This window comes from Scophthalmus maximus, chromosome 18, assembly GCF_022379125.1.
Source record: "Scophthalmus maximus strain ysfricsl-2021 chromosome 18, ASM2237912v1, whole genome shotgun sequence".
NCBI lineage: Eukaryota > Metazoa > Chordata > Actinopteri > Pleuronectiformes > Scophthalmidae > Scophthalmus > Scophthalmus maximus.
The window spans coordinates 17,776,038-17,800,276 of NC_061532.1; the positions used below are offsets into that span (position 1 = coordinate 17,776,038).

The 24,239-nt window shown below is 43.7% G+C and overlaps 1 protein-coding gene across 1 annotated transcript in view; it reads left to right on the plus strand.

The window, feature by feature from the left end:
- Positions 1 to 24,239, plus strand: part of man1a1 (mannosidase, alpha, class 1A, member 1) — a 103,087-nt gene that overhangs the window by 19,882 nt on the left and 58,966 nt on the right. The window contains exon 2 of the mRNA XM_035617183.2: positions 5,578 to 5,674. Within this exon, the coding sequence (XP_035473076.1) occupies positions 5,578 to 5,674 (97 nt within the window). The remainder of the gene's footprint in view (positions 1 to 5,577; positions 5,675 to 24,239) is intronic.

Here is a 24,239-nt window from a genome sequence, read left to right on the forward strand (position 1 = left end):
CGGAGAGAGGAGGCGGTCGTCCTCCACTCTGGGTGATTGTCAACACTCACGCAGCCTTTCTGTGGTAAAATAATCTCTTCCTCCGCCGTGTGTGTGTGTGTGTGTGTGTGTGTGTGTGTGTGTGTGTGTGTGTGTGTGTGTGTGTGTGTGTGTGTGTGTGTGTGTGTGTGTGTGTGTGTGTGTGTGTGTGTGTGTGTGTGTGTGTGTGTGTGTGTGTGTGTGTGTGTGTGTGGTAGGTTGGACTCGCTTGGTGCCCTAGAAAAACCGTGGCACCTTAAACACAGAGCCAATTAGCACGGAGCTGCCGTGCGTCTGAAATAGCCTCGGCCGTCAGATTCCTAGTGCCGGTGTTCAGCCTGCGGCAATCCCGAGCAGCTAATCCAATTAGATTCAACACGTTGGGAATCCTGAGCATTAAAGCCACGGAGGCCTCGGACACGGGAATGTTTCAGTTGACGTGAGCCGCACTCGCATCTACATGCTGAATCGGAGAACAGAGACAACGTGTACGAAATAAGTGACGTCACAATGTAATTGTGGCGCTGACAGTTGTTGGCCCAACCACAAGTGATTGTAACTTATTGTTTCGCTTCATTCTTTCAAAAACTCATAGTCGATGATGCCACAGGGAGCAGCGGGAAAATCACTTTTCATTTTTACAGTCTCTGGCAGGCACAAGCTGCCGCTCGCTATGTGCTGTGCCCGTGATTCGAGGAGAGAGGGACTGGGCTCACCGGCCACTCACAATAATCAACCGTCGCCGACCTGACCCCGACTACCCAATCCCCACCCGCCCACACACACGATCCAATTCTGTGGGAAACACTGAGAGTGATCGTCCCGGTCAAATCCTGCTTCCACCAGAAAGCAAGCAAAGATGGTGATGATGATGCACAAACTGTTTAGCTGCAACAGTTAATCAATTAATAAATGAATCGCCAACTGTTTTCATAATCAAATAATCGGGTCAAGTCAAAATTCTCTGATTTCAGCTTCTTAAATGTGAATATTTTCTGGGTTTTCTTTGCTCCTCTGTGACTGTAAACTAAATATCTTTGGTGTGTGGACAAAACAAAACATCATCTTGGTGGTTTTGGGGAAACGCAATGTACTTTTTCACCATTTTATGACATTTAATGGACCAAACAACTAATTGATTAAACGAGAAAATAATCAACAGATTAATCGATAATGAAAATAATTATTAGTTGCAGCCCCTAGCTAACTCATACACAAAGATAATGTAAAACGCCTGAAATATCTCATAATGATAAATCTAAAATCATTGTTTTGGATTATTGACAGCTAACTCTTGTCCCCCTGACGTCAGCCTCCTTGGTCAGATGTCGGATCGTGGACTTCAGGGCAGCACGTTGAGGTGGAACCAGAGCGTCTGACAAGGGATGCAACAAAAGATTATTTTCATAATCGATGAATCGATTAGTTGTTTGGTTCATGAAATGTCCAAAAACTGGTGAAAAATGTTGATCGTGTTTCCCAAAATCCCCAGATCATGTTTTTGTTTTGTCCACACACCAAATATATTTAGGTGTGTTTGTCCTGCTGGCGAGGGATGCAGATGGAGGAACCTGAGGTAAACGTGCTAATTACGCCGCTCTCGATTCCTCCGCGCGCTCTCTACGGAGTACGGCGTATTCCCATGTGTCATAGAATCTATTAGCCGTCGCTGCGTGAAAAGCGTCAAGCACGAGTCTATTCATGCACATTGCCTTCTCTTCTTTCCTGGTTTCTAGTGTTCCGGCACCTGCAACAGCACTTTGTGGGCGCGCGCCTGAAATGAGCATTATATACACATTAAAATATACATTTATATAATTGTATGAATACCCTCCGTACAATTTCAGTCAAAATGTGTCATAAAGTGCAACACAAGTAGGCTTCTCATGTGTAGCGTGCTATTGTGCAAAGAGCTCCGTGTTCTTTGACAGGCTCGGGTGGAATCTGTGAGCGCCCCCTCGTCTGCCGCTGCCCCCTGGGGGTTGGTGGTGCACACAACAACAACAACAACAACAACTACATTATCATTAGAATGAAAACTGCCATGCATCTAAGGAGACGGTCCAAAACAATCTGAAAGTTTCCAGGTTGTAACTTGCTTTTCTGAGCATTTTTCAGCAAAAAAAAACTGGTAAGAAATAACGGCGAAAATTCATCAACAGCTATTTCTGATAAAATACTTCATTGTGAGTCATTTATTAACATGTTAATCATTAACCCGCGACATGTTGTAGTTTTTTCCTTCCTCGGGCCTCTACAATAAATATCAGAATATCTTTGGGGTATTAATTAACGAGGAAAGACATGTGAGGACGTCACCTTGGACGATCACAATTCTCTGACCTTTTTCCCCGAACCAAACAGGGATTTGATTGACACGATAATCTCCCAATTTAATTGATGGTGGAAATAATGGATGGTTGCGTCCCCACTCATACACTTAGACTGCCACTGTTCATTTTGGAGCTAATGAGCCGAACGCAGCGTCCTGTGCACCAGTGTACATTAGTCCCTCAAGGTTTCTAAAGCCGCCCTTGAACTTGATCTTATCCTCTTTTTTTTTTTTTTTTTTTTTTTACATTGGTTGCAATATAGTGGAGCTTTTTTTTATGACGTACGCATCAACAAGACATTCATACTGGCTTAGGTTTTTCAGGGGCGACCGGCCCGCTGGTTTACCGCCCGCTGTGGTCATCTGTCACCCGCCTGTCACATTATCACAGCTCATTGTTGTTGTTCCCGGTGAGTGAGTGTCTGTCTGGTGGAGTGAGCTAATTAACAGTGAGTCAGCAGCGGGGGCATAAGTTACTGTGCCAGTCAGGCAGCGCGGCAGGTTGTAGCTGCACACACACACACACACACACACACACACACACACACACACACACACACACACACACACACACACACACACACACACACACACACACACACACACACACACACACACACACACACACACACACACACACACACACAAACACAAACACACACCTACGTACATGCATTGTTACAGGATGTGGATACTGAGAGAGGGGGGATAGAGCTCAGCAGTAAGATTCTCGGATGGAAAATCCTGACAACATTATAATTATTAGCCATGATGTCGTAACCATCCAAGGTCGACTCGCCACGACCTGCGAGGTTGTGAAACAATGGGAAGTCTGTATGAGATCGTACCCGCAATGTCGTAGAGAAGTACTACACTACCCGCACTCCTAAAGTGTTACGTCGACGTCTCCGATTGGTGGAACTTCATGTCGGCTAGTGATGCTGCATTGCATTATAACTGGGAACTCTGAATTACCGACCTACGCGTGGTTGAGGTTGACGGCGGAAACTCACCAACCCCAACTTTCAGAGTACCGAGGTGTAATTGAACGCAGCATAACTTACTGCTCCCACTGAACTCTACGATCGTTTTACACGATATATAAACCCACACAACACAAGCTACCATCTACATTACAAGACTATCAACAATATAAACACTATAATAATGATGAAGGTTAAATTCAAGAAGAAGCTTAACTGTCAGTTGGAAGTCGTTGGTAAAAGACATTCGCAATGGTTTATGGGACGTGTAGTTCCTTCGCTGTTAAAAATAATTATGTTCCGTTTTCCAAATTTTTCCTTTGGCTTTAAAGCTCTTTATATGAGGATTTTATGGATCGTTAACGGAGCGAATGAATGAGCGGGACATTTTTTTTCCAGAACTGGAGGCCGTTCAAAAAGTGGGCGGGGTCACTGTTGAGCTCAAAAGTGCTATTTGAGCTGGTGCATGTGGCAAGACGCAACCCCCTGTAGCTCGCTATGGGTTACAGCGTAGCACCAGTAGGAGCCTTTGTAAGACAAGAGCGCTACTGTTGAAGTGTGTGTGTGTGTGTGTGTGAACAGATGTATTCCATCTGAAGGTGGGGGATAAAGGGTTTTAGTGAGTCTAATCCGCGCGCAGGTTTTTTAGAAAGCTCTGGGACGATGCTAGATAACCTGGATTAGAAGGGACAGACGCATGCGGACCTGGAGGAGCGACTCACATCTGCCACGGAAGCTGAGTGTACGGGCGTTGAATTCAGAGACCGTAGTCGTCAGGCAGATATCAAGCCTCCAGCCAACAGCACATTAAAATAATGTTAAACAATCTCCCACTGTGATGTCACAGTTGGACTCTTTTTGGGGGTAACGCCGTCTGCAATCGGAGAATGTCCACTTCTCTGCTGTCAGGCGTGATATTCCCTGCACATTTTGAACTCGGTTGACCAATCACAACAGACCGGGCCGGCTGGCCAATCAGAGCAGACTGGGGTTTATCAGAAGGGGCGGGGCTTAAAGAAATCTGGGCGTTTTTAGACCGAGGGTGCAAAGAGGAGCTGCAGGAATGGGCAGTGAGAGAACATTAGAGCATGTCAACCTTTTCAAAGTCGTCACCCAAATTAAAAGTATGAACCTAAATATGAGCATGATATGTCACCTTTAATATTTAAAAGAAACTCATCATCGATGGTGATTAAAAAAAAACAGAACCCAACATGAATTATTCCATATTGTGAAGGAGGCGATTTCATTAGGTGACCTGTTGACACGAACGGTCGCCTGTTGAACATGTTGTACTTTGTGCAGTATGTTGTGTTACATATCGATTTCAGCTCGGTGGTCAGACCTGCTCATTCCGTCCAGAGCTTTAGCCTCCCAACCTTTTTTTTGTGATTAGAGTTTACCCGCTTTAGCCGCATCGGTTCGAGAAGTAATAAAATGTAATTTTATATCTTCGAACCAGGGAATTGAACGCGGATTGTTTCTGCTCAGTCCACTGCCGCAGTGTTTTCACTTACCACTCATAACTTACTTGCTACTGCTCTGTATATAGTATTTATATACCTTTGGTGTTTTTTTATTTAATGTTATATTAACTAACCCTTTTTTGTAAATTTCTTATATATTCTTCTGCTGCTGTAATGCCCCAATTTCCCCATTGTGGGACGAATAAAAGTATATCTTATCTTACCCGGCGCATCCTAAGATATGATAAGAGCCAATTTCATTGACGGAATATAACTACTGTCTCCAGACGAATAACTTTTGGACACACAGCAAGCTCCTACAGATCATTGTAGGGCAATTAACCAAGTATTCGACCGACAGAAAAAATGATTCGGCAACTATTTTGATCAATTGGTGTAGGTATTATGTAATGCCTGTAAAAAAAGAAGAAAGGCCTAAGGGCGCCTGGTTGCAGCTTTTCAAATATGAATAAATGTCTCAGTCTTCACTTCATAGTCCAGGTCTCGGGGCAACATGAGCCTTTTTCCCCTCCGCGCCTTTAGGGAACACTTTGTCAAATGTCTGCTCGTATAAAATTCTTACTTAAAGAAATTAATATTTTCGGTTTTCGCCTAGAAAATTCCTGCATGGGCAATGAAGAAAACCACAGCGCAATAATGACTTGGAAATGATTTCACTCTCTTTTATGAAATTGATTGCATTCTTTAACTCTCTTCATTTCTCATCTTCCCCCCCCCCCTCCTCCTCCTCCTCCTCCTCCTCCTCCTCCCCTTTCAGATGATGAAGCATGCATGGGACAGCTACAGGCGCTTCGCTTGGGGTTCCAATGAGCTCAGGCCCGTCTCCAAGCAAGGCCACTCAAGCAATCTATTTGGTGAGTGAGAGACTGTACACACACACACACACACACACACACACACACACACACACACACACACACACACACACGATTGATCTCTTGTCCCTGCCACCAGCAGCCTTGGCCTTTAGATTAGCAGCCAAATTGGCCGTCAGTTAGCCATCCATCTACGGGCGCCTCTAAATGTCAGCTTTATCATGTATTCATATTCTGTTTGTGCCACGTGCCAGTTTGCCCGGTGTCTGCGCTGTTAATGAGTGTGGTGACGCGGGGGCGTCTTATTCCCTCGTCTCCTCCTTCTGCCTCCTTCTGTTCCAGCGTTCCTATTTCTTTTCATGAAAACCGTATTTATCCGACTGCCGTTGCATGCCGCAAGGGCCTCCTGGATAAATAATACACACACACACACACACACACACACACACACACACACACACACACACACACACACACACACACACACACACGCACGGCGTGTTGCTCTTAGCGTCGTCCCATTGTCTCGTCCGTTGGGCTGAGATGTGTCGGTGTAGAAGCTGGACGTGAAGCTGAAAGCGGAGGATCACACGGATGCGGTGGCAGGCGATCAATACAACTCGTTAAAAAGCCGTATTATTACCGCGGTCGTATTTAATCTGCAGTGCATTCGGTTTCCTCCTAATTGTGTGCCGAGCATAAAGAGGTTCCAGTGAGCTGTTGAAACGGCGGCGATGAAGCTGCCAAGGGATTGACTGGTTAATATTTCAAAATAATAAATAAAAAGCAGCAGCCATGAAACTGACATTTTCTGATTTACGTTTCACGAGCAGCGGACGAGACAAGCTCATAAAGACGTCTAACAAATTGACCTTTAATCTTCCTCGACTTGTGTTGGTGGGACGTGCTCGTGGCTTCAGAAGGTGTCACCGTTAAGTGTGGCTACATATTTATTTATGCTGACTGATAGGATTACTAAGAGTGGGGGGGGAATTGGATTTTTAATTTGTTCAGATCTCTTCTTTCATCCTTCCGTCTTGACCTAATTTAAAATCTCAGCGAGAATATTTGTTTTGATACCTTCAGCCCCGGTGTGTGTGAGTGTGTGTGAGTGTGTGTGAGTGTGTGTGAGTGTGTGTGTGAGTGTGTGAGTGTGTGTGTGTGTGTGTGTGTGTGTGTGTGTGTGTGTGTGTGTGTGTGTGTGTGTGTGTGTGTGTGTGTGTGTGTGTGTGTGTGTGTGTGTGTGTGTGTGTGTGTGTGTGTGTGTGTGTACACTCTGCTCTGGTTTGTTGCTTGTCGCCTCGTTCGTTGGCCTCTTGTGTAAAGGTGCAATTCTGCGACACCTTTTTCAAGATGATGATTTCAACCAAACTCCCTGTAATTAAGAAAAAGAGCGGATGTGACTTGAATGTGTCTGCAGAGTGGAAGGGAATAGAAAAAAATTGGAAATGGTATTTGAGGGGGTTGATTGTTTTGTTTTTGTTTTGCTCCGGGGCAGACGAGAATGTTGTCAAGATTGCTGCCCAATCCAATACAGTCGTCAATGGCAATCATGGGCAAAAAATCCAGCAGACAAAACTAAACAAATATAAGGGATAAACTTATACGGAATTCATATTCAGATTTATTCATGTTTAAAATTTACGTAAAAAAATATGTTTACTTTCCGCATCAATGTCTCAATGTTTCATAAGTTGTAATTGTTTTGTTTTTTTCATTTATACTTATTAAACGTTAATTACATTTTGTTTGGCTTTGACAACAACATCTCAGGAATCATTGCCAATTTTGAAAAGATATATTTAAATCGGTATCGGCCCCAAAATCCTAGGGCTCTAGTGTTAAGGTCCAATAATGTTGATTTGGAGTTTTGCCCATATTTGTCTGTAATATTTTCCTTTATGAAGAAGGCTTGATGCCACAGATGTGAATTAGATTCGTTTTGCTTGTTTTAAAGTGATTCTTCTGATGTTGAGCTGCTCCAACGGTCGTCAACACTCCTTTCCCTTTAAGAAACCTTTCAAGTTTACCTTGGTCAATCATTCAAAACTATTTCCCCCCGTTGCTATTAAGAAATGCATCATATTTCACGCAATCTGTGATACGTGCGTCTGAAATTAAAATCCAGATCCTGAATGTGTATAACGAAGGAAGAACATAATGGAACGTGTCACGTGCACAAAGACCCTGATATCTTTCAGATGACATTTTAATTGAAGGTCCGTCACTGAAATACGTAACTTCACTCTGTAAAACCTCAAAGTGCATCTGTTTCATTATACATTACGGAATGTTTACAGACTCATTTTTAATGATTACCCTCCTATAATTTAATGAGGATATTCAATCAACTTTGTGTAAATTTCATTACGAGAATGTATCATATGTGAATGTAGGAATTAGGGAGGACTGGCAGCTGAGTGAATACTAATCGTGAGATTAGCCTGTTCAACTCTCCCTCTGTTTCCTTGGCTCTATCCTTCCCTTACAGTATGTCTGCACTGTACAGAAGTAAATTAGTTGACTTCTCCAACACTTTCATCAGTAAATAAGACGACTTAGGCCCGAGGCCTCGTCACATCCTATAGAACATGATGTGTGATGATGATATTAGTCAGACTCGGATTACTATGCAAGTAAACCACTTTACATCGATGTTTCCCCGTAAACTAACTTATATCAGTATAAACAAATATCCGTATACTGGAAAAATTTAAAATCAAAAACCTGTGTTGTTGGAAGTTGCAGGAATGGATGTTGTTTCCAAATACTCAACAACAGGCAGGTGAGAGGGGAATATCAAGTTTAATTTTATTATAACGACTAACGATTTCTTGAAATGTCTGAGACGAGACTACTGGGAGGAGGACCGGGGGTGAAAACCGTCGGCTGCCAGTTTGAATTTTCTGCTCTTCCACTCCCCTGCCCTGGAAAATATTTAATGCATAATCTCTGGATTGCCATATTTTTTTTTCAGACTGATAAATTGATAATCCTTAATAAATATTGAATTCAGTGGTCTTACATTGTAACATTTATGAGATGATTTCATCTTTTCTTCAACATGAAAATACAAAAACCTGTTTCTTTTCTATTACACATGCAGGGGCACTAATAATTATTCGCATTAGCATCCTAGAAGACACTCAGCTCCCACTTCTGAGCGTAGCTGACTCAGACTGAATATTCTTTGGAATATTATATTTTGGGGGATTAAATTGAACCGCATGGTTGTTTCGTCATCTCACCCGTAACTAATTAAGGTGATGGCAGACCGACAACCACGACCGTCAGTATTTGGAAGAAGGAAGCTCTTAAAAATTAGGTGTGTGAGATTAATAGTCTACATCTGTGTTATTTTAACGTGTCATACAAAATCAGTCTTTATGTAACGTAAATTAAATACAGGCTTGGACTCGTTTTTTTGGCAGATACCCAATTTCAAAAGACTCTGATGATTCGGGGCCAAAGAAAACAGGATCAGGAAATGACAGGAAATAAATAACAAGTAACGTGATGCCATGACTGTCAGCCACTGGCGATGGACGCTGGCCCAACTCCATTACGTCGAGATGTTCACTCTTTGAGGGGGGAAAAGCGCAGTTCTTTCCCCCTGACTGGGAATTTACCAGTAACCACGTATCCTTCCAATCGTTTGGCAGTCAACTGTGTTTATCTCCTCAGCCAACACCTTTGGCAGACAATCATCCATAATTTGGATGTGCTTTATGAAACCGTGTTGCAAAATGAGTCTTCCTAACCCAAACACTTGAGTAAGAAGGAGATACAAGGGAGGAGTCTCCTCCAAATCTGGTGTTCGCATTGACGATCAGTGTGTAAGCTCTGCCCTTCTCTTTCTTAAAGTCTAATATTTAAATGAAGTGTTGGAGGGAAGTTTATCAGAGTGTGCTGCTATTCGTCAAATGGTTGAAAAGGTCGACGCTGATTGGCACTAAATGTTTAAGTCACTCAACAGCAAACTGTGTGCAGAGAAATAAAAAATGCAGGAGAAGAGGTTGTGCTGAGCAACGGCACAAGAGTGCTCTTCTTCTATTTTTTTTTTTATTGTTGACATGAGTTTTAAGGCCCTGAAAACATGTTTTTGATTCTTTTTTTTAGTAACTTTTCCATTTTTCCTTTTGCGTTCCTCAGTGGTTTCATGTGGGCGGGGATCAGTTAGGGGACAAAAAGTGATGCCGCCAAGCAGAGTTCAGCGCCATGTGAATCAAAATCTGACGAGGGTTTGCTCAGTTTGCAAGATTATTGTAAATCAAGTCTTTAGCCAATTAGCATAGAGATATTTTGATTGTTTCTATTGCTATAAATCACGATAATTTAAACTTTCATTTTGAGTTTGGATAACTTCGCCATGAATGTAAGATGTATTCAGAGAACATTTTGAATTCCATATAGCATAACTTGCATTTATTAAAAATACACATTATTCCAAAGAATATTTTAGATATATGATAGGTCAAAAATGTGTACATATTAAATGGATAGACTGTGTTTATATACTACTTTTCTAATCTTATACACCACTAGGGTTCAATTTAGGCTTGTGAATGTGGATTGAGGGGTGCGGGGATCAAACCGCCGGCCTTCTGTGCAGTGGACGACTGTCTCTACCTCCTGAGCCACAGCCGCCTCTAAATAATTGTGATATGCAATATCTGCAAAGCACCTATTACTACTGAGTTTCCTAGCTCTGCAGACGAACTGACGTAAATGTATTCATCTCATATTGCATTGTGAGTATTAATAACTGGACATTCAATAGCGGTGTCATATTGTACAAACAGGGCTCCTTTTGAAATCACAATAAATTGCACACTGACTAGGAAACTGAAGGGCAAGCTGGTTGTTGTCTGATCCTGTGTCGAGTCGGTCGTAACAGCTTTTCATTACGGCGCAACAATTTTTTAGTCGGACGTGGTATTTCATGCAGACTAGCCGGCGTTCTCCCTCTTGTCAACTGGGCTCTATAAATTCAGCCTGTGCCGCTCACGTATGATCTGTCTTGTTATGCGGCGGCTGAGTGATTGTGGCGCTTTGGATGCAATGTCGATGATACGGCGCCGAGCTGATTGATTAATTAAATAAACACGTGCATTGCGCTGCTCAAAGGCGGGACGATAAAAACCCGTAACGTTTACAAACAAATTGATAATGTAATGCTTGGCCCTCGTCTTTATGATATTAGCATTTTGTGAGGCAAAACTTAAATCCGCTTCAATAACAGCTTCCTGTCCCTGGGGATACTGTAGATTCGGCCCTGTTTGCTAAAAATTAAATAGAGCTAGAGGCAGCGATGGCATCCATCTCTCCTCCTGCTGTTTCAACGTACTCTCTCCATGTTTTAGCATTCAGCCAAATCATCTATAACCAGCACGTTGTCATCGAGGCTCAGCAGAACAGGACAAATCCTGATGTGTCATTGTGGATTTGCTAACAGACGCAGACGGTATAGGGGAGGCCATAACCTGCCGGGTAAAGATCGGTTAAAATTTCAAATTGACAAAGTTTTAAACTTTCAGGGTTGAGGCATTACTTTGAATTTCCTTCTCTCAAAGCAGCCTTGTAACGGTCCCACTCTATCATTAGCTTTTCCTCATGAACTCCCCTCAGTACAAGCACTTTTCTTACCAGGTGTCAGTGAACGAAAATGGTGAATATGTGAACTGTCCCCCGGAAGATGAATGATTACCTTGTTAACTTTCTCCCGATCATCTGGAAGTCATTTTTCGGTTGTCAGGTCCAGACTCTGAGCTGCACTCCGGCTCCTGTTAAACATTATGGAGTTCCATTTAATCTCAGCCCCATTAGAGGCCAATGAGCCAGAGGTGAAGTTTGTACCAAACCTTTATCGAGCAGAGTCCAGCCGCTGGTTTTAAAGAACAAAGTGGCAAAAAAGAGAAAAGTTTTAGAACATCCTTCAACAACATCATAGTAAGTTGACATTTCATGGCACAACCTACCATCATGTTCACTGTGAGCATTTTGTATGTATTAGTTGCAATCAATCAATCATCAAGCAGAGTTCACCTCTCACCTCTCATAGCACCTTTCAAATAAACTATTAATAAACTAAATTTTGGTATACCAAAAATAACCAAGAATTATAAGTAGGGTAGTTAATAAAAGATAATAAAACATATATAAAAAATGAAGAATAAAAACAATAAATCAAGTTATGAAGTACTTTGTAACATATATTTAAAAAAAATAACAATTATCAACACAATTTTTCTTTGTTTTAATTTAATATGATAACATAAATACGATAAATAACAATAATAAAACCATGAAATCATTATATAAAGCTCAATTAAATAAGTGTGATTTTAATTTAAGTTTAAAAATATCAAATCCTCTGGAAGGCTGAGAAATGTCGTTGACTACTTAGGCTGGAAATTCCATACACACATCTATATACTATGTGTTGTTGTGATATTTAGTAAAATGATTACATGTGATTTTAGTGTGGCCACATTTTCTGTATTAAAGGAAAACAAACAAATATCACCCAACAAACACTCTCTGGCCTCTCGTTTGTGCAGTGTACAGTGGCTGCACAGAGGTGAACTCTGCGGTGTGTTGTGTCTTTGTGATTTCCAGGCCGGTTCCTCTCTTTAATTGACACTGTTGACAGTCCACTGGCCGAGCTGCACAACAGCCAAACAAACATGGGGCTCTTCTCGCCTCGCCTCGGCTTGACTCTCGCCTTAGCCGAGGGCCGGCACGGGAAGGCACTTGTGTGTTCAGCCGACCAAGAAAAGAAGAAAAAAAAAAAGGGAAGAAAACCTTCCCATGGGCTGTCTTTATTCTGTCTGAAATAAACACACTTGACTGGACCACAGAGCTGTAAAGGTCACTGCTGATGTCTTCGGTTGCAAGCGAAGAGAAGGAGGCAGAATTTTTTAAGGTTGAGCCTCCAGTGAATGAGATCTGGGGGGAAAAAAAATCAAAGATAATTTAAAGAAACACTTAAAAATCACAGAGTCCGGAAAGTGAGGCAAACGCGGAAGAGTCCAAAAAACTGTATTCTCTAGAATCACCAACAGAGGGCGACTCTATAGAAATCTATGAGAAAAGGACTCTACTTCTCACTTGATTCATTTTCCTGAGGAGTTAATGTCCTCATCTCTTTTTTCAAGCATTTTATTGATTATTGTCCATTTAGAGTAGAGCCCGGCCGATATATCGCGCATCGATGTTATAGGCTGATATGAGGCTTTATCAGAGCTTATGTTTACCGATATGAAATCTTTTATTGTACTGAATAAACAACGCAGGAAAACAATGTGCATTTGTTTACATTTTACGTAAAATAAATGATGTGTATCTTCTTTATTCAAGTTCTATATATTTGGTTTTATTTGTGCTTTCTTTTTATGTATGGATATTTATGATAAAGTTTATGGTTAAACTAAAATATCGAGCTTCAATTACATTTCTTTGTCATAAAGAAACAGGCCACACCCCCACTACTCCAAATATGGTAACATCTGGTTTCAAGATGGCGCCAACCAAAATGCAAAACCTTGAGGCTCTAAAACAGCACCTCACAAACCAGCGGGCGACGTCCTGTTGGGTTTCCACTTGTCTGTCCACTGTCAAAAAGACTGAGACGTGGGATCGTTTTGAAGGGAAAATGGTAAAAAAAAAAATCACTTTCTGTATTTGTATTTGCTAATCGTACCCTTGGAGTTATTAGCTTTTGTTAAAGAGCAAACGAGGTAATACGGTGCACTACAGCACAGTGAGCCAATTCATCAGTCCCATTGTGCCGTAGTTGAGATGTGTTTGAAGTTCCACAAATGAATAGTCTCTGCAGTGCACTGCGGTTTGCTGCCCTGAGCTCCAAGCCGGAAACTTTTCTCCTCTAATTTGTGTAAAAAAGAAGTTCACGGTGTATGATCTGATCCAGTGGAGCAATTAGATGAGATGATATAACCATGTGGGAGTTAATATTTCTTCATTTTTCGGCAACATTTCCTGCCTTTGCAAACTTCGGGGGTTAGCTCATTCACATTGTCCTCTTGACAGCCTGTTGAGACTCTGGTTATTACTTTCGACAGTTGGACGGATCCGTGGCTACGGGCAGTGTGGAGAAATAAAAGGCCTGCGCGTCTCCCGAGACACGCAGGCCTTTGCAGTGGAGGTTATCTGCCTGGCCCCGCCTGCAGGGCTTTAGAAGGCCGGTGGATGAATGGCAGGCTTTGCCACAGATGCTGCCAGGGTGTTGTGATGATTTCTTTCCCTTTACGTTGTTGTGGGGGGGGGGGGGGTTCTTCTTCGTGGCCTTTTCCCTCCATCTTGGACCTCTCAGTGGTGTTTCTTTCAGGCTCCACGTCCCCTGGAGGGATGCTGCAGCTCCTGGTATCACTAGATAGTGACACGGGTAAAACCCAGAGGGAATGAAAGCACAGCTGAAGCATCTTGACCTTGAAATGTCTCTCCTGTAGATGTTGCCCGCGTGGTCGTACCAACAGATGGTGATCTCGGAAGTCAACGGTATTCCGAGCGATCGCCGATGCCGAAGACGACATTTGGCTCGTTTTCCCAATTATTATTATTATTATTATTATTATTATTATTATTATTATTACCTTGGTCCCAGATACTTTCCAGTACCATACATACAGGTACATTTTGGTCACTGTGGGTTTGGGCTGTTATTCTTTTCTTTTTATTAGCTTAACGTGAAGCAAATGTTACCTTTTTTAAACGGCAGCACCAACGCCTTGTTTTCTATATGTCTGCCTGTCACTTTGGTCTGTACCTTGCTCTCAATAAAAAGGAGGGCTGCAACTAACGGTTACTTTTTCGAACCCATTAATCTGTCCATTATTTTCTCGATTAATCGATTAGTTGTTTGGTCCACAAAATGTCATAAAATGCTTAAAAAATGTCGACCGTCTTTCCCAAAACTCCAAGACGATGTTTTTGTTTTGTCCACACACCAACGGAATTCAGTTTCCTGTCACAGAGGAGCGAAGAAACCGGAAAATATAAGCATTTAAAAAGCTGAAATCAGAGAACGTTGACTCTTTTTTTTTTTTCATAAAAGCTACTCAAACCAAAACTCAAAAGTTACTTCGCCATTGTACGGTGTAGAACCCAAAATCCACACGCCGCGTCTCGTTCCCGCTCACGCGAATGACGCGACGCAACGACACGAAATTTGCGCCACTCGCTCGAGTTGAAATATCTGAACTCCAGGAAACAATGTGCATGACGTGATGAAAAAAAAAACCTACGTCACTGTCGTCCGTGTCCGGTAGAGAACAGGTGGACACTCGCGGGTTGTGTTTTCTCGCATGAGTAAAGAACAAATGATGAATGTTTGAATTTGTACTTTCTACTACTCCTACACCGTCTTTATTGGCCCACTGATTTAATGCTCCTCATGCAACAGGCCGTTGTTCTCCAACAGCACAGTCTTCTACCATGTGAGACGGAGCGGCTCTTCTGCCAGAAACTGATTTGGGTTGTTGGTTCAATTCCAGCACAGATGTCTGTTTAACCATCTTCTATTAGACCTTCAAAAATGTCTCCCAGCTGGCGTCTCCTCCGGCTCATTTGGACTCGGTCCTCGACGTCAACATGGCCTTTATTCATTGGAGGGACGAGGGCGAACACTGCAGCGGATTAAGCTTCGCTGCTTTTATATTTCCTGCAGTAGTTCTCCTTCTTCCCCCCCCAGTTAAGGAGACGACAACGTGCAAGAGGTTAAAGTTTTAAAGGCCGACAGCGGCGAGTGAGTGGTTTTATCTGTAAGAAACAGAAAGGATGAAGAAATGGAGCTGGGGAAGCTTCACCTGTCCCCCCGAAAGTCAGCGACATTACTGGCTTTCTCTTTGTCTGTGAGCTGTAATGAAAACATCAGGGTTACTTTAGTCTCTGTTTTATGGTTGGTGTTTTGTTTTTTTTACTGCAAAAAGTACCTCAGAAATCAGCCAAGCCGAAGAAAAACGAAAAGCCTTTAGGCTTCCAGATGCCTGTTTGGAAGAAATTCTTCTGCTTGATTCCAGTTCGGCTTGGACGCAACTCAACTGATTGATTAGAACATTGAGATGCAAAACAAGGCGTAGGAGAAAAGAGAAACACAAACGCCGACACAGGACGTGGACTTTGAGAGCATTTTGCAAGTCATTGTCAGGAAGGAAATGAAGTGGAGCAGGAAAAACCAAAACTTATCACAGTAAAACTAGACCCTGTGTCGAGGTAAATACAGAGGAGGCCCCCGGTCATGTGACCCACGTGACAATGAGGTGTACGAGCGAATCGCCTGCCGCCATCAACGTCCAACGCAGCGCCGCGTCTTAACAACCGTCATGGTGTCGCGTCAAGTCGGATTCTGTGTCCTGATGTTGTGCACCGTCCCCTGAGTCTCGACGCTGTCGCCGGCAGGGGCTAAAAATATTTTTTTTATCTTCCACCAGCGGAGACGGCTGGTGTGTTTCGCGGTGTCTTTCTATTTCCAGACCAGTCATTTAGTTTCGAGTCCTGGGCTGCAGCCACTGCGCCCACACAGCGACGCACGCGTCTCTGAATCAGATATTCAATCTTCCCTAATTGAAATGGATGGAGTAATTCTGCCCTGGCCTTCCCTCAGGTTTGTGTGTGTGTGTGTGTGTGTGTGTGTGTGTGTGTGTGTGTGTGTGTGTGTGTGTGTGTGTGTGTGTGTGTGTGGGTGTGTGGGTGTGTGGGTGTGTGGGTGGGTGGGTGGGTGGGTGGGTGGGGTTGGATTTAGTTATGTCTGAAATGATGTAAATCCTACGGTGCACAGAGGTGGGTGAGGCACGGACAAGGCAGCACTGCAGCAGCTTTAATGGGAGAATCCATCACGTGAATACAAACGTGCACGCACACACACACACACACACACACACACACACACTACAGCAGCAGCACTCATCGTTTTCTAAGAGATAGAGCTGCAACAGTTGATCGATGACTCGATTAGTAAACTGAATTAATCGCCAACTATTTTGATAATCGATGAATCGGTGCAAGAAGTTTTTATGAAAAAAGCTTCACACATTTTCTGGTTTCTTTGCTCCTCTGTGACAGTAGACTGAATGTCTTTGGTGCGAAGCCAAAACCAGAAACCTCATCTTGGGGTTTTTTGGGAACACGATCAACACTTTTCAACACTTTTCAACATTTTATGGACCAGGCCACTAATTGATTAATCGAGAAAATCATTGACGTATTAATCGATAATGAAAATGATCGCAAGTTTCAGCCCTACTCATCGTGCCTACCCTCACCTCTTACCTTAACCTTAACCATCAAACTAAACGCCTAACAGTCCTGTGAAATTGTGAGGTCCGGCCAAAAATGTCCCCCCAACGATGGTTTTGAACCAAATTTGGTTCTCACAGCTATAGAAGGACAAGTACACGCACACACACCCTGAACGTCCCCACGCCCGAACCAATGACGCAGCCAAACAAAAGGAAACAGCTGAACTCTCCGACCGGAAGCTCTCTGCGTCTCTAATTCAGTGTTTTATCACATCCTTGCTTTAAAATCCCACTTATATATCACTGTCAGGTTTTCAACACGCACACACACACACACACACACACACACACACACACACACACACACACACACACACACACACACACACACTGTAACCTTGACAAAAACTGTTGACGCTTGAATATCTGGCAGCAGAAGCCATGAGGTTAATACACTTTGGGGGTGTGTGTGTGTGTGTGTGTGTGTGTGTGTGTGTGTGTGTGTGTGTGTGTGTGCGTGTGCGTGTGCGTGCGCGTGCTTCCTGCTTCCTGCTTACGGTAACATGATTAGCCAAAGCCTTAGCCATCACTTTTGCCTCCCCTCGCCTCCCTCGCAGCGCCGACTCGACGGCGAGGCGGCAGCCGGGGCTAAATGGGATCACGGGCCGGGCCGAGGGTGTTGAGATCTGGATCAAATTGTGGGATTACGGATTAGACCCGGGGTTTGCACCGAGTCGACCGTACGATGCGCCGACACACTGGGACCACTTCCTATTTTTCTTTTGAAACATTTCCGGGGCTCAGAGACGGCTCGGTGAGCCGAGCAGAAATATTCAGGGAGCGAACTAGATCCTCGCAAAATGAGAGCAGCCCTCGCTGCTCTTTGGACATCAGTGGCACTCTGGACCGCTGTCACTCCAGCGAAGGCTGCCGCTGCTATTTTTGAGCCGAAGGTCCCAGAGTCAAGAGTGCAGAACCAATATTTAATCATCTCCACCAATAAAGCAGGAGAGAGGCCATGTTCGCAGACCTGAACTCCTTTACAGCGGTTTGACAGAAATTCAACACAAAGTTAAAGTTCTGTGACTTCCACTACGCAGATTGCCGGAGTTGATACAGGTTGATGGGGATCTGGAACGGATGTTCCCCGAGAGAAACAGGCATCATGTTTTCGTGATAATAATCACACTGAGTTCAATTTCTCTCGGGAAAATCTGGGACTTCTCTGGTTATTTCCAGGGCAGGTTGAAACTAAGAATAAACACATGAAGACATTTGCGAAGGCTGCAGCCAACGGCTGTACAATGAAACAAGATTTAACCCATTTGAAATAGTAATGAAATGGAAAATCCACATGTGATATTGTGGGAAACATATGGTGTTTATTTAGGGGGCTGAACCTGAACATTTAGTTCATTGACTGTAACAACCCCAAATCAGCTAAGAATCTGAGAGAAAAACATCACTATCTTTACGACATCTTTTGCCCTTTCTTTGTCATCCACTGATTTGGCATCAGTCAAGCTTGAATTCAGACATGAGCTCCAGAGAAACTGCGTCCGGACATTTTACGGCGTTTGTCATTCACGTATGAAGAACGCAGCGGGAGATTTTCCCGGTAGCTCCTGGGCACAGCGCCCACTCGCTCGCCATGAGTCCTCCACACACCTCCCTTCCGTACTCTCGCATGGGCCCCACTCTTTACGAAATATGACGAGGGGGCCGCCAAGAAAAGTTGCGTTGTTGACAGGGGAGAAAAAGAAAACCGCAGAGTTGAGGGGGAAACACACTTTGTTGGTTTAATCCACCAGTGAATCACACGGAGTAAGTGCTCAGTGTTTCCTGATGTGTTCAGCACATTTGAAAGGAGCGCGAGGGAGCGGCACGCTCCAGTGTGAAGGAATGAGACGGATTGAGTCATAGTCTAATGTGACCTGTGGTCGTGGGGCGGAGAGGAGCTTCGCTTCAAACGGCTGCTGTGACATAATCCGCATCTCTGTGTTCCGAGCGCGGAGCCGGAAGCTGTGAACAACAGCGAAAGGGGAGATGGGAACGACGCTCACCGAGGAGCTCGGTGTGACCCAGAGCTGCAGGGCGCCGCGGAGCGCTGGGGTCACGCTTTGTGTTGTCGGCGCGTGATGTTATCCACATGACAGTCGTTGGTGTTGTTGTGCCTCTCGTCCCCAAAGCCAAGTTAACCAACGTCTAGATGTTGCATTGCAGTTCTCACTTTAACTACTGCAGTTCAGCTAAAGTGGTTATAGAATAAAATATCAAAGGTTTTACACAAGCATTTTCAATCTTAAAGCAAGAGAAGAGTGTCAACGTCACAAGAAATAACAAATGTATGAAATGATCAACACTATTACAACATATCACACAGTGTTCCTCCAATGATAAGCCGCGTACAGTCGGGAGAAGAGATTCACAGGGATCACTGGAGGCTTATGCTTAATCCCTGGTTCCTTCACAACAACAGATGAACAAACACTCAGTTACATTCTCATTCCACCTTCTGCTTATAGATTCTAAATGCGATATCTACCCTGCAGCAAGGTCTGACGAGCGAATGAGTCGAGATCGGATTTGCATTTTGACCTCTGTCAGCACAATCAGCAGTGTGTGTGTTTGTGTGTGAGAGAGATAGACATCAGCATCACATTTGTCTATTAGGCATGCACTGAATGTGCTGAGGTCGTTCCCCTAACCTCTGAATAAAGATGGACGACGCGTCTCAACGTTTCTTCCTTTGAACAACAGTGAAGCCAAAATCGCTTCAGCTCGGCCTCGGCTGTCAATCATGATGATTCGCCAAAGAATTTATTAAAAACAAACTCATCAGAAAAAAACGATGATAGATGAGAACTATATTGACAGAAACCATCTTTGGGAAAAATGTATTTGACGTATATCCTGATGTTTTGGCTTCACTTGTGGGAGCTGTCATGTCGTCCATCTTTAATCGCAGTCTTAGTCAACGAGCAAACATTCCGTCCTTTTCCTGTCTGACACAAACTGGCAACCCACCATGTTGTCACCCGTCGGCTGCCAATTGGAAGCATCGAGTTTTGAATTTTGACCAGCGCCATCGTGTTTTTTGTTTTTGTTTTTTACCAGTAGTAACCATATTTGGAAGGGTCTGACTGAGAGCTCGTCCACTACACATCCACCTACACATGCAACTATGCACAGATTGGACGGTAATGTCTGTCAATCAGACGGCATCCATGCCCCAATTCATAGGGTGCTGTATCATCTACTTTACTCTAAATGAGAGCACAATTTGAATTCGACTTGCAGTATAATAGAAAAAAGAGAAAGGACTGGTGGATAGTATATTGGAGGCCTAGTAGATTTACAAAGAAGAGCGACTGGATGGATTTTGTTCCAAGGCACACCGGAATGGAGGGAGTGATACTTTCTGTTAACGACTTTTCCACCTTCAGTCTTCCATTTTTCTGCCATCCCTCTCCCATCCATCCTTATTCTCTGCCTGGGAACAGGAAGATAATGATTTTGTCTTCTCAGGACACCGGCTCTTTCATTTTTTTTTATATCTCTTCTCCTATATCTCCCTCTCTTGTGCTCTGCTTTATAGCCTATGTCGGGGGAAAATGAGGAGCATCATTCTCTGCTCACACTTCTGGTAACACTTGACAACATCAAGGGAGGAGTGCGCTGCGGCTTTTGTCTTACTTAAAATTCCTAAAGCATCACAACAGATAGGAATATCGCTGCTAACATCCTTTGAGGTGAGATAAATCTCAGAGTTGTGTTTTCTTGCCGTGGTTTGGAATTCACAAGTGGAGGAGTTTGACTTCCCTTTTTTTTACAACCTCTGGTTGCAGTCGGTGGATGCGTCACTGATGCTGCACAAGCCGTGTTTTCTTCACCCTGTCACCATTGCTTTGATCTCACCTCTGACATGCAATATTAATAATAACATTCAAGACATAAGCGATAAGCAAGAAAATTAAACGGCACCTCCAGAGGGCAAAGGCGATGAGCTTAATTTCCTCCGACGGTGCACTTTACTGTACGCTGCTACTGTAGCAAACCGCAGGAAACGAAGTGAGCTTGTCTTTCACTTCGAATGAACGCAGAGGGGTGCGGACACGTCTCAGACGGAGGCAGGTTCACACTCGCAGCCAGCGACAGAGGAAGTGGAGCCGATGCCAATCAGTGTTTCCCATGCAGGTTGAGAAATACCTCGGGTGGTGGTGGGTGGCACGGCGTGTGACAGATGTGCATGCGGAGAATCAACTGCAACTGCAATTTACATTTGCTCTCTAAACGCCTCTAAAGCAAATCAGAAGTTTCGGAGGCAGAGAAGGTGGCTGCAACCAACAATTACTTTTGTCATAATCTCTGTGGTGTTTTCAGTTTTGGGAGTTTGTTCTTTTGAAAAAGAAAACAGGAACATAGTTGATATGAAAAATTTCCAAGAGTCTAAGATTCATGGATGGGTTCCTGGGGACAAAGGTACGCCTTACCTTCCTACTTCAATACAAGACAGTGGGACACACACTTTTGGTCGTCATTGTTCTGGGTCTCTTTGTGGTCATTTGACTTTTCAACCAAAAACTGTTATACGTGTCTTAAAAGAGATTCCCTGGGCCCCAGACCCTTTGGGCTTTCAGGGCCCATTCGGTTAATCGAACCCTGCCAAGATAGGCTCACCTCATTTTGTGTCGTGTCTGAAGACAGGATACAGACGGGGAAAGGTTCGGTCGTATCCTCAGCCTCAGCAGAGAAAAGCAAATATATAAAACATATTCACACTGATGGCGCAGCACCAGGAGCAGTTAAGAATTCAGTGTCTTGCTCAAGGACAATTCGACCCATTCGAACGAGCAGTAGAAGGCTCTACCTCCTGAGCTACTCCCTGAGTAAGGGAGTCTTTAACATTTCGGCCTATGATGTCTTAAAAGAGGAATTCATATTATATCATAATAGTTGTCAGTTACCCTTCTCTTAATTGACTAATTGTTGCAGAAGCAGACGAGGCTTACCACTGTGGGTGGAAACACTGCTGTGTGTGTGGTTTTCTTCGACGAATGAAAGACCTCTCCCACTGTGATAAGCCTCCCACCTGCAGCAAATATCAGACAACCTGTCCTCCCCTCCTCCCGCTCCCTCTTTACAGAAGCCCAGCGCAGCCTCTCCTCAGCCTCCCCCTCACCCTCCACTGGTGTTTTTCACAAGCGCCATAGATGCTGCTGCCCTCTGCTGAGACATCTGCTTCCTGTCTGTGCTCCCAATCGCTGACGGCAACAAACACCTCAGCATATCCCACATCGACTCCCTGGACCCTGCCCTCACTACCTCACAGACCTCGACTGAATCCCATCTCATTTTATTTATAGCCTTGCCAACTGGACAAGGACACAAATCACATTTAGCAGAATCTTTGGTGACCTCTGCCACGGTGGCTCGCTCACATCAGAGATCTTCTTCTTCTTCAGTCACATCCGTGGACTTCATTAAAAGACTTTTGGCACAATAAACGAATGGTCAGGAAGGATAAACAAGGCACAGCAGACAAATCTAGTGCTGCAACTAATGATTATTTTAATTGGCAAGTAATATGTAAAAATGTTTTGTAAAAAGGCCCATCACAATTTTCTAGAGGCAAAGGTGCCGCCAATATGACAAACAAGTGGGAAGCACTGCTCTTTGACTAATGACCGAAACCATTAATTGAATCTTCATAACTACCCAGAGATTAATTTTCCCTCGATCGCCTCAGAGGTTATTCAGTTTATTGAGTCAGCTCCTGACATATCGGTCACAGCCAAATGATCATTTTCCTTTTACAATTCCAGTTAGAACAACAGTTGCTCTTTATCTTGACAGACTAAAACCACGTGTCCTTTAATGGCGACACCGTTACCAATTCTCACCATTTGATTATTTTTTACTGTGATGCGACAGCCACAGATCACAGGTTGGAGACCAAAAATGAGAAACAATCATTAATAAAGCCAATAAATGAATACAAATATCTTTCCTTTGACATTGTACGGTATGACACAGTTAATTTAAAGTAAACATCATATATTTAATTCTGTCAGGTTAAATTAGTTTTGGAGTTATATTTGAATACTCTCATAGAGAGAGAGAGAGAGACTTACGGTACAGTTTTATTATTGTCCAGAATTTGATATAATCAGGTTTTTTCTCTACATCTAGTGTTAGTATTCTGGTCACTGTTCCACCATGTGTAGCTCTCTCTCTCACACACACACACACGCACACACACGCGCACACACAGATCTCCACGAAGAGCAGTGAGGGGGAAGGAAGCACAGTGACAAGACAATGGACGGGAGTAAAGTGTCTTGTCCTCTCTTTGTCGCTCGGGAGGCTTCGGCGGAGCGAAAATGTGAGAGGGACGAAAAAACAGGAAGGACAAGTAACGGGACAGCTGACACCTCGGCTTACATGCCCTCGGATTCTGTGACATGCTGAACAACAGTAGATGGCCAGTCTAATGTTGGTCTTTCCATTAAAAAAAGGAAATCTATGTGTTGGGTTTCTGATTTTAATGGATATGATTTCAGATGTATTATGTCCAAAGTAACACCACTGCTCATCATATTATTTTCAGATTTAGCTGTTTAAATCTGTACACACACCCAAGAGCACGAGCTGCCAGATGCAGTTGGCTAAGGACATGTTTTTAATATGGGTCTTTATACTCTAGTACCAAACCTGGCAACCTCACGGCGACGGATCTGCAGGTTCAGTTGGCTGTTGTTCGTCAAGATGGCTACCTGTGAAGCAACAGGCCACTGCTGCGTTCAATGGGTCTTTCCTGTCCTTATGCTAAGCTAGGCTAATTGCCCCGGGGAAAACGATCGGAGCAACATTCGCAGACGTTCCGGGAAAGCGTCCGCACCTCGGGGCATGTCTGGAAGCAGCGGGACGATCTTTCTCTTCCCCCCGGAAAAACCACACTTGCGTTCTGCACGCTGACAGACGTGCCAGCGTGCAGAACCGTCGTTTGTATCTTTTACGAAGCAACATTCACTTCCCGACGCGGCGCTATAGCTTTGATGGACACCGTCGTGTCTAATGGAAAGCTTTTAGCCGCCTCGGAGTCCTTCCACCACTCACACAAGGAATTATTAACTAACCTGTTCCCACAATAACAAACCAGCAGCCTTTGTAGCTTTTATCTCAACTCCACTTCGGAAACTGTTTTTTTTCTTTAGGATTTATTATTGTTTCAGCTTTTCCTTTTTTTCCTCCCCGACCTTCTGTCACTGACGTATTTATGTTTTCACTTCTGCTCTTCCTATCTTACTTTCTGTTACTGAGTGTACCGTGCTCTTTGTCGCTCCCTC